Genomic DNA, 12,500 nt, shown 5'->3' with positions numbered 1-12,500 from the left:
GTATTATTATACATTGTTATATTGGTGACAGAGCTGCTGTAGTAGGCACGGTGCTGTGTATACTGGGAGTATTATTATACATTGTTATATTGGTGACAGAGCTGCTGTAGTAGGCACAGCGCTGTGTATACTGGGAGTATTATTATACATTGTTATATTGGTGACAGAGCTGCTGTAGTAGGCACGGCGCTGTGTATACTGGGAGTATTATTATACATTGTTATTATGGTATTGTTATATTGGTGACAGAGCTGCTGTAGTAGGCACAGCGCTGTGTATACTGGGAGTATTATTATACATTGTTATATTGGTGACAGTGCTGCTGTAGTAGGCACGGCGCTGTGTATACTGGGAGTATTATTATACATTGTTATATTGGTGACAGAGCTGCTGTAGTAGGCACGGCGCTGTGTATACTGGGAGTATTATTATACATTGTTATATTGGTGACAGTGCTGCTGTAGTAGGCACGGCGCTGTGTATACTGGGAGTATTATTATACATTGTTATTATGGTATTGTTATATTGGTGACAGTGCTGCTATAGTAGGCACGGCGCTGTGTATACTGGGAGTATACATTGTTATATTGGTGACAGTGCTGCTATAGTAGGCACGGCGCTGTGTATACTGGGGGTATTATTATACATTGTTATATTGGTGACAGTGCTGCTATAGTAGGCACGGCGCTGTGTATACTGGGGGTATTATTATACATTGTTATATTGGTGACAGTGCTGCTGTAGTAGGCACGGCGCTGTGTACTGTGTATTATTGCTGGAGGTGGAAACAGCTCTGTTATTATTATACACACGGGGGGGGGGGGGGGGGGGGGGGGGGGGGGGGGGGGGGGGGGGATCACCCCGATACCACCGACCCCTCATGCTTCTGTCCTGCAGCTTGTGGGGGAAATAAATATATAACACTGGGTGGAAAGAATGAGGTCTGTGCAGCACTAACAGCGGATGGAAACACACAAACACACATACACACATACATACATACATACACCACAAATATACATACACACACAGACCACAAAAACATATACATATATACAAACATACATACATACATACGTACATATACAAACACACACTCACGCACACCACAAATATACATATACATACACACACAGACCAAAAAAAAACATATGCATATATACAAACATACATACATAAATACACACACACACACACACACACACCACAAACGTACATACACACACACACACACACACACACACACCACAAAAACATACATATACACAAACATACATATATACATGCAAATACACATACACCAGAAATATACATTTACATACACACAGACCACAAAAACATATGCATATATACGCATACATAGATACAAACATACATATACACGCCACAAACATACATATACAAACACACACACACACACACACACACACACCACAAAAACATACACAAACAGACATACATACATGTAAATACACAAAGATACAGCACAAACACACACAGACTGTATATATACACAAACACATACACCACAAACATACATATAAAAACACGCACACCACACAGACACACATAAGCAAAAAACATCCACATTTAAATAAACCCATTTACTGTATATTATTATTCTAGTTTAGTAAAATTAGTATATAGTATGATGATTTTGTTACAATTGTATCTATATGGTTACTCTGAAGCGTGAAGAATATATATATATATATATATATATATATATATATATATATATATATATATCGATAGCTGTATGCGGCACAGACATGCAGGGTGGGTCTTTGTCATGTTGGATTAACCCCTTCCTCCCCACGTCACGGTTATCATTATTACTAATTTGCTCCGAGCTAAAGGGATTGGAGTCTGAGATAATCTGCTGGAAACCAGACAGATATACAGCCCTGTACAGACTGAGGGGAGACAGGGAGGACTGCATGGACATCATAGGAAAATAATTCTAATAAACACATAATCACTCAGTTAGTTATGCTCTCCAATGGTTTATTTGTTTATTTATCGAAATTATTATATATGTAATTAGATGTGATGACTGTGCAGCATTATAGATTATAGATTATAGATAGCAGTGTATACTGGGGTGGGTAGGGTGTCTATTTTGGTGCATCACTTATATCTATACAGTGTGTGTGTGTAAAAAAAAAAAAAATATATATATATATATTTATATAGAGGTTACATGTGAACGATACTCCCTAACCCACAACTATATAGTAGTGAAATATATATATATATATATATATCTTGCTTCACTGATTAAAAAAAAAAAAAAAAAAAAATAATAATAATAATAATAATAATAATAATAATAATAATAATAATAATAATACTACAGGTACAACAACAGTGAGCTGGGGCAGAAAAGAGAGGAATGAATCATGGAGGCTCCTCATATAATAATAATAATAATAATAATAATAATAATAATAATAATAATATTATTAGCAACAACACCACCACCACCATTAACCATCATTTACATCAGCATCATCAATACCTATTATAGCGGTATTTCCCTATGAGTTCCTCTCTAGCTGTTGCATAACTACAACTCCTATCATAGACTGAAAGCCTTCAGCTCTTATATAGTGAGGGTTGTAGTTTTGCACCAGCTATAGGCTCCCATACACTGGGAGATAATTCACTCCGTATTCTTCAGCCAAGTCCTTTTATACAGGCCGGATAGTGGATGATACTACTACTCCCACCATCCTTTTTGTCCCCTCAGTGGTAGTAGCATTTATCACCAGCTTGTTAACCCTTGCTCTGACCTCGCTGCCATCCCTATAGTCTGCCAGGTCCTCCGCTGCCCCCTGCAGGTGTAATACCCCCCAACCCTGTCTCATCCAGCCATTATATCCTTTATTATCCTGACCCTCTATCTATAACAGTGTAGGGGCTCTCCAGCTGGCAGGGCATGATGGGAGTTGTAGTTTTGCAACAGCTGGAGAGCCGCACTCTATATAAAGATGGGGTGGTGGCTCCTTGGTGATAACTATAGTGATATGTGATTTATCTCCTGACTCTAATGTAACCAATGCAAATAAAGAGACTCATTAGCCTTAATTGAGACAAATCCTAGAATTATTATTATTATTATTGTTTATTTATTCATTGTTATACTATATATCCATAGTGTTATATTCGTTGTGGACATTCTGGACGTGATGTTGATTCTTCAGTAAGAGCTGTATGTAATTGTTATGGTCCCTATCTCTCTCCAGCTGTGGGGGACTACATCCCCATCATCCTCTGATAGCAGCAGCCCATGTGGACATGCTCGGAGTTGGAGCTGGCATTTCTATGTTCTTTATCCTTGCAGGGGATGAAGATGAAGCCATATATATATACATATTATATATATATATATATATATTGATTCTATGTACCTTCTGGCTGTGATGTCTATGTATCTCTCCATGTCTGTCTGCAGGTAGGGTTCCAGTGGGAGGTGGCAGTGGTGGCATGAAGCCTGTCCTCCTCCTCCTGCACTGTCCCTGAAGATGATGGAGAGGTTGGGCACCGATATGGGAGACTCTCAGGATGTGGCATCTCCAGCTGGAGACCCAGCAGAGGCGGAGAGCACTGGTGGTGTGGAGCTGAGTGGGGTGAGTGAGGGGGCGGCCCCCAGCTCCCCCCCTAGAGCTGTGCCGGTGATTGAGCTGCTCAGGAGGGGGGAGGGACCCAGCAATATAAAGGCCAGAGAGCAGGAACTGAGACTGCAAAGCCTGAGGACCACCGAACTGTGCAGAGCCCCTCTAACCCCAACCACAGAGCTCTGCAGAGCTCCCCTGCATGCAGCTCCAGATCTCTGCAGAGCCCCCCTGACTCCAGCCACAGATCTCTGCAGGACCCCTCTGACTCCAGCCACAGATCTCTGCAGGACCCCCCTGACTCCAGCCACAGATCTCTGCAGAGCCCCCCTGACTCCATCCACAGATCTCTGCAGAGCCCCCCTGACTCCAGCCACAGATCTCTGCAGAGCCCCCCTGACTCCAGCCACAGATCTCTGCAGGACCCCCCTGACTCCAGCCACAGATCTCTGCAGGACCCCCCTGACTCCAGCCACAGATCTCTGCAGGACCCCTCTGACTCCAGCCACAGATCTCTGCAGGACCCCCCTGACACCAACTACAGAGCTCTGCAGAGCCCCCCTGACTGCAAGTACAGAGCTCTGCAGAACCCCCCTGACTGCAAGTACTGAGCTCTGCAGAACCCCCCTGCCAGTCCCTGGACCACCTCTCACTGCTACCACAGAGCTCTGCAGACCCCCCATTCCACTGACTGGACCCCCAGCTGAGCCAGCCACTGAAGCCCGAATGGTGCAACTGAGTCCCCCAGCTACTCTCCCCCTACAGGCAGCTGGCAGAGCCATGTTGTATGGATTGAGTCAGCCACTCACCCCTGGAAACAGGTTGGTAATATATCTATCCTTATTATGGCAATTCTATCATATGTATCAGGATATTGCACATGTAACATCACCTGTAGCAGATGACACTGAGGACCACCCACTGTGTCTGCCCAGCCCACTAACATCGTGCTCATTGCTTCCCAGTCATCCAGTTACCTTGTATGCACTGAATATATCATCCATGTCGTGTTAGTAGCTCATCATCACCATCATCATCATCATCATCATCATCATCACCACAACCATCATCATCACCACCATAATCACCATCACCATCATCATCATCACTATAATCATCACCATCATCATTTTTTAATGTAAAATCAAATTGTGACTGATCTCAGCTTGCAGAACATCTTACCTGCAGAGCATCTCACCACATTCCAGCAAGCTTTCCTACCACATCAAACCTCTGGCAGAGCATCTCTCATAGCATCTCATTGTAAGACATTCAATTCAATGACAGATCATCTGATCACATATAGGGAGCACTAGAGGATTTGCACTATGCAGATCCCCCTGTAATCCAGCACATGATGATCTCCATGCTGCAGCCATGACACTGACCCCCTTCCCCTGCAACATCTCCCCTCACTATACAGATACATAATTCATCCCATAGCCAAACCTCACTGAGCACACAACCCAGGGGATTCACAATAATTCTGCTGCAAATGCTAAAATATTCTGTATATGAATGGGCCGTATATGTGTATATAGGAGTATAAGGCAGTATATATGTATATAGGAGTATAAGGCAGTATATATGTATATAGGAGTATAAGGCAGTATATGTGTATATAGGAGTATAAGTCAGTGTATGTGTATATGAGTATAGGGCAGTATATGTGTATATAGGAGTATAGGGCAGTATATGTGTATATAGGAGTATAGGGCAGTATATGTTTATATAGGAGTATAAGGCAGTATATGTGTATATAGGAGTATAAGGCAGTATATATGTATATAGGAGTATAGGGCAGTATATGTGTATATAGGAGTATAAGGCAGTGTATGTGTATATGAGTATAGGGCAGTATATGTGTATATAGGAGTACAAGGCAGTATATGTGTATATAGGAGTATAAGGCAGTATATATGTATATAGGAGTATAAGGCAGTATATATGTATATAGGAGTATAGGGCAGTATATGTGTATATAGGAGTATAGGGCAGTATATGTGTGTATAGGAGTATAGGGCAGTATATGTGTATATAGGAGTATAAAGCAGTATATGTGTATATAGGAGTATAAGGCAGTATATGTGTATATAGGAGTAGTATATGTGTATATAGGAGTATAGGGCAGTATATGTGTATATAGGAGTATAAGGCAGTATATATGTATATAGGAGTATAGGGCAGTATATATGTATATAGGAGTATAGTATAGGGCAGTATATGTGTATATAGGAGTATAAGGCAGTATATGTGTATATAGGAGTATAGGGCAGTATATGTGTATATAGGAGTAGTATATGTGTATATAGGAGTATAGGGCAGTATATGTGTATATAGGAGTATAAGGCAGTATATGCGTATATATGAGTATAGGGCAGTATATGCGTATATATGAGTATAGGGCAGTATATGCGTATATATGAGTATAGGGCAGTATATGTGTATATAGGAGTAGTATATGTGTATATATGAGAATAGGGCAGTATATGTGTATATATGAGTATAGGGCAGTATATGTGTATATATATGAGTATAAGGCAGTATATAGGTATATAGGAGAGACGCCATGTGACTGCAGCATGGATCCGTCACCTGGGAGAAGGCGGCTGCTGTTTTATTGTTTTGAATGATAATATACAAAAAATTATCCTGTCACTTTATTTATTGGTTACTATGGGAAACGACACTTCCTTTTTGCACCATATAATAAGATTCTCCTAAAAGTTATTAGAATATAGGAATATACCGCCATCTGGTTATTACAACAATGCAGAGATAGGGTAGGTTCACACTATGTCTTTCTTAATAACAGACGGTATGTGCGCCATGGCCGTTATTATGAAAGATGGCCGTCATTTTTACATGGTGTGACCCTAGCCATAGAGTGAGGGCAATGGAGACTATGGATAGTGGTGCGAAACCTTCCATAAATCCCCTCTATTCAGTCTACAGCGACTTGTATACAAATGATCCTGGTGAAGGTGATTACAACACTAAAACCAAAACCACCAAACCCACAGAACGATCTCCACACATCCTGCCGAAACCCAGACGCCCAGGGCACGTTCCCTCCATCCAACACATAGACACTACAGGGGAGATGGGTCAAACCTCGTGTAAGGGGACGGGGGAGCGGTTGCCCATAGCAACCGACCAGATTCACGTTTTCTTTGTTCAGAAGTCATGACCTGACTGGTTGCTATGGACAACCGCTATGATAAATCTCCCCCTGTGCCCCTAATATCAGACATATCCAGGTATAGCAGGGGGATACGGGACGGTAGTGATATGTGCCCCAGGGGATCACTATACCATGGTCAGGATTTGATTTACCAGTATAGATCACAATGACATATATATATTGGTTTAGGAGTCACTGTATATGCGCTTCGGACCTGTCCGTGCTATAGAATGTACATTAATGGGCATAATTTATTTAAATAACAGCAACCAATCACATCACAGCTTTCATTTCATGTTCTAATCTTGAAAAATTAAAGCTGAGTTCTGATTGGTATTAGAATTGTCCCGGTTGTCTATAGCAACCAATCAGAGCTGATGTGACTGGTTGCTATGGGCACCAGAGACTATTATTCTTCTACATCGGGGATGGGGAACTTGCGGCCCTCCAGCTGTGGCAAAACTAAAGTTCCTATTGTGTCTGGACGGCCATGATGGAAGTTGTAGTTTTGCAACAACCCGGGGGGGGGGGCGCTGGTTTCCCATTGCTGATCTAGACCGCTTCAGATCATCCATTGGTTATAAAGGGATTGTCTGGGCCTAGAAAAATCACAGCTCAGTTCTATTGAAGTTAATGAAGATGAGATGTAATACCGCACACAACCTGAGGACAGGGGTGGCAGCTATGTTCCTCTAATTCTGCTGGATTAACCCTTTAAATGTGGGATGCAGCAATTGTGGCGCATTTATATTGCATAACGCACTATAAAGAACATTACATTGAGTCTTATCTGACAAAAGGGCGTGGTTTATTAGGAAAGGGGCGTGGCACACAAAATGTGTTCAGATTTTGGCTCACTATTTGTGGCTAAAGTTACTCAACAAATAGCTAGTCTAAACTAAAAGGGGTACTCCAGGAAATTTTTCTATAGACATGTATAATAATATTCAGCTGATCAATAACTGATCAATATCCCACAGGGACAGGATCGCTACATCTCCTCAGTCCTTTGTGTTATTGCTCAGGGATGTATGTTCTATATCCTATATACACCAATGTACTTTGTTATGGTGTATATACTTGTCCTTCCTCTCTCGCTGTAACCGTCTCCATTTCCGGCCCTGTTTCCCATTCCTTGTCATTTCTTTTCTATTACTTCCTCCAATCTTCCCCTCAGAACTTTCCTCGACACTTTCCGTCTGACAAATTCCCTTAAAATGATCTGGTATAGTGACCTTTGATCTTTTTATAGATATTAAAAAAAATATATAAATAAATAAATAATAATAACAATAAATTTAAATAGTAATACTAAAATATATTAATTTTTTTTTCTTCAAAAAATTGAAGGATAAAATTTTTTACATTTAATAAGGTTTAGTGTTTAGAGCGAAGGAAATTAAAAAACAGTATATGTTCCCCTGTGTGATGTGTATGAATACTTCCCAGCGTACACGCTAATACTATCATCCTACAATAAAATATTAACTTCTTTATGTATTTATTTGAATTTAATTAAATTTTTAGGCATTTGCATAAACAATGTTTTTTTTAATTTATCTTATTGAGAATGGACATTGCTATATTATAATAATAATAATAATAATAATAATAATAATAATTAAAAATTCTGTAATGTTCTAATCATTTTTAGTTAAAGATTTCCAAGTGTTAGTTTATGTCAATGCTTTCATTGATATCCAAAGTGACATCTCTTTCTGGATACCAGAAGACATTATAATGCCATGTAATATTATTCTATTATCATCCTAAATTAATTTGAAAATGCAAAAAAATATAAAATATTCTTATTACGGCTTTGAATGCTTATTATGTTAATAAAATTCAATTTATTAATTTTTTCTTCTTTTTATTGTATAATTTTTACAAACAGTATTTTATGCTATTATTATTATTATTATTATTATTTTAGTTCCTAATATCTTATACTTATCTTAACAATTTTGCAAAATTAATTTCTCTACATAGATACACAATAATTAAAAATAACTAAATGAGTGTATTATTGTCTCTGCAGTGGTTACTTTGGCGATCCGGAAGGATTCCCGATGTATAATAACAATGCAAGGGTCAAGAGGCGACCCGGGCCGTATGAAGTGGAAGTTTCTGATGGTAAGTCCTAAGCCCTTAAAAGTATTCCAGTGCGGTAAACTGTACAGTTATTGCTATGTGTGTGCGCACAGTATTCACTCCACCAGACCTATGAATTCCAATAGAATTATTGAAGGGGTAGTTAAAAAAAATTCTTTAAAATCAATTGGTGCCAGAAAGTGCCAGAGATTCCTAATTTACTTCTATTAAAAAAATCTCCAGTCTTCCAGTACTTATCAGCTGCTGTATGTCCTGCAGGAAGTGGTGTTTTTTCCAGCCTGGAGAGCAGGAGAGCTTTTCTATGGGAATTTGCTGCTGCTCTGGACAGTTCCTGACATGGACAGAGGTGGCAGCAGAGAGAACTGTGTCACACTGGGGAGAATACACCACTTCCTGCACCAAGTACTGGAAGACTTGAGATTTTTTAATAATAGTAAAATACAAATCTCTGGCACTTTCTGGAACTGGTTGATTTGAAATAATTATTTTTAATGAAAAACCCCTTTAGTATTGCACGTGCACACACATGTACGCACGTATGACCAGCTAGGACTGTCATATATTTGCCAATGTTGTTGATCATCTTAAAACCAATGTTTTAAAATGTTTAATTTACCTGCTGTGCCCCCACAGGACAAATGAGGAATTACACAATTCTCCAACTCAATGGGATGTGACGAGACATACTTTTTTTAGTTAGTTTACCTTGATTGAGACTTTGGGATTCCCAATACCCCAATTGAACACTTTAAATTGAGTTTTCCATGCCAGATCAATCCTTTAAGAACAAGTCAAATTCATTATATTCCAAATGCATTGGTTCCTAGTAGCCATACATTTAATAGGTAACATTTTTGGAATTAGGCCCATGCCAACCATTACAACCAATCAGATTACTTCATGCATAATGCACATATTATATCGTTATAGTTATTGGTTTGCGAAGAAGTGGTATCTGCCCTTTCTCTTGTAAGGTGTTTGGTCATAGTTGCTAAGACTATCACATCCTCTTTGCAGGAAGCCCCCACACCAAGGTGGTCCGTCGGATCTTTACAAACAGCCGGGAACGATGGAGACAACAAAATGTGAACGGGGCCTTTGCCGAGCTCCGCAAGCTGATCCCAACCCATCCTCCAGATAAGAAGCTGAGCAAGAACGAGATCTTACGTCTGGCCATGAAATACATCAACTTCCTGGCTAAACTTCTTGACGACCAAGAAGAAGAAGGCAACCAAAGGGGCAAAATCAATAAAGATAATGGTATAGTCCAACAGGATCTCCTGCAAGACATGCTATCTCCCAACTCCAGCTGTGGTAGTTCTTTAGACGGAGCGCCGAGTCCTGACAGCTTCACAGAAGACCATGATACAATGGACTCCAAACACAACAGAAGTCTGCACCAGGCCATGCTCCCAATAGAAAGCAATGGGCAACGGTGACAGCACTACAGACAAAAAGACTCTATTGACTGTCTCTAGACTGTTCCACATGGTTTTGGTTTCTCTATTTCCCGTTCACATATGGAATAACAAGACAATACATATCCTTAAGGTACTCTGAAAACACTCTTCCAATTTCCGAGCACCCAAGCCACATTGACCATGGAGGACTGTGGCATGACGAAGAAGACGTCTTGATGAAGTCTCCATGCTCTACTTCTTACCATTATGAAATAGCTTGACCTATACGACGCTAAAATACGTAGCACACTGCTCCGGCCTGTGCTTCCACTATGACGTGAGACAGGTCATCCCCTATTCAGTGACTCAATCGTGAAATGAGCGAGAAAAGTTTGTAATTTAACAGATGATCCTATTTTTACAGCAAATGAGAAGAACTTTGGCTTTTCAGATGCTAAATTACATAAAAAATAGGTAATATTCCACGAAAAGAGTCTCTAAGTCAAATACGACACCGGCGACTAAAGCCGACTAAAGTGTTGGGACCTGAAATTTTTTTGTTTTTGTTTTTTAATTGGTACCTACTAGAATTAAGGTACAGTATATAGATATGAATATATACATTTATTTCAGAATTGTTTCAGTATTTTTACTATTTATAATAGGGCAACAGAATGTTATATGACGTGACAAAAATATTGGGTCCTATCTTATTCGCATTTAGGCTTTTATGGTAGGTTGGGTTGGTGTTCTTTTTTTTTCTTACATCGACGCAAAATGTTTTCTTATGCGTCTACATGCCGTGTTGAGTGTGCAACCTCTGCGTAATAATAATCTGACTTTTTTTTAAACATACCCTTGAAAACTGTCATGGGGCCACAATCCATACTACCAGAGAGCAATCTAGAATAGGCACTGCCCACCTGGTCCAGGTGATACTGCTACCCCTATAGCTATGCCTTTGATTTGCTGGTTATAGATAGGTCGTAGACTTGCTAAGGACTATGGTATCAATGCCCAGAGCAAGTCATCTGTTTCTACCATATTGCACAATGGATCTAATATATAAATATTAGCACACTTGCACGTGTTGCCTATAGCAACCACTTTCTATGTGTACCAGAATTCTGATTGGTTGCTAGGGGCAACATCTCCAGTTATTCTACAACCAGTGTTGAGTATGTTAGCCGCGTCCACCACCTATACCATATATGATTCCATCTTATAGGTTATACCATATCACTGGTATTAGCATGGTGTTATAAGACAGAATTTTAATACCTGACGATGTAATAACATTGGGGGGTTACTGTAGACATATATTGCTTTATATGTAAGTTATTTCGAGTTGATTTCGCTATTTCTCTGTTCATAATTAATTGGAGGACTCTACTGGTTGCCCTTGGAAACAGACAACAGTTGTAGAATTCTACTGGTTGCCTTGGAAACAGACAACAGTTGTAGAAGTCTACTGGTTGCCTTGGAAACAGACAACAGTTGTAGAATTCTACTGGTTGCCTTGGAAACAGACAACAGTTGTAGAATTCTACTGGTTGCCCTTGGAAACAGACAACTGTTTTTGAATTCTATTGGTTGCCTTGGAAACAGACAACAGTTACAGAATTCTACTGGTTACCTTGGAAACAGAGAGTTGTAGAAGTCTACTGGTTGCCTCTTGGAAACAGACAATAGGTCATCTTCCCAATGTTGTCAGATGGGAAACCAGCAGAATTCTGAGTTTCGCTGTAGAGATGTATAGAGAAGAAATCATCAGAACTACAACCAGTAAATGGGAATGAAGCAAAACGCCAACCTAAAGGTTCCATTACGTATAAACCATTGTGTTGCCCCTGAGATCATCCTACTGCCGGTATAAGAGATCCATAGATCCAGAGGATGGCTCTGATATGATGGAGCGTCCTGGGTATTAAAGGTACATGGACCTTTATACATCACATCGGAGCGTTCTCCCCCCCCCCCCCACACCCCCACCCCCCCCCCCCCCCCCCCCCCCCCCCCCCCCCCCACCCCCCCCCACCCCCCCCCCCCACCCCCCCCCCCCCCCCACCCCCCCCCCCCCCCCCCCCCCCCCACTGCCCCCCCCACCCCCCCCCCCCCACCCCCCCCCCCCCCCCCCCACCCCCCCCCCCCCCCCCCCACCCCCCCCCCCCCCCCCCCCCCCCCCCC

The 12,500-nt window shown here is 40.8% G+C and overlaps 1 protein-coding gene across 2 annotated transcripts in view; it reads left to right on the top strand.

The window, feature by feature from the left end:
- The window catches only part of LOC138798864 (T-cell acute lymphocytic leukemia protein 1-like), a 26,851-nt gene extending 14,575 nt beyond the window's left edge, over positions 1–12,276 (top strand). For both annotated transcript variants that reach the window (XM_069979479.1, XM_069979478.1), the window contains exons 2-4: positions 3,458–4,438; positions 8,840–8,934; positions 9,931–12,276. In XM_069979479.1, the coding sequence (XP_069835580.1) occupies positions 3,528–4,438; positions 8,840–8,934; positions 9,931–10,352 (1,428 nt within the window). In that variant the 5' untranslated portion in view covers positions 3,458–3,527 and the 3' untranslated portion in view covers positions 10,353–12,276. The remainder of the gene's footprint in view (positions 1–3,457; positions 4,439–8,839; positions 8,935–9,930) is intronic.
- Positions 12,277–12,500: the final 224 nt, after the last annotated feature.

This window comes from Dendropsophus ebraccatus, chromosome 8 (assembly GCF_027789765.1).
Source record: "Dendropsophus ebraccatus isolate aDenEbr1 chromosome 8, aDenEbr1.pat, whole genome shotgun sequence".
Taxonomy (NCBI): Eukaryota; Metazoa; Chordata; class Amphibia; order Anura; family Hylidae; genus Dendropsophus; species Dendropsophus ebraccatus.
Note: the sequence above shows the minus strand (reverse complement) of the source record. Positions and strands in the feature narration are given on the sequence as shown.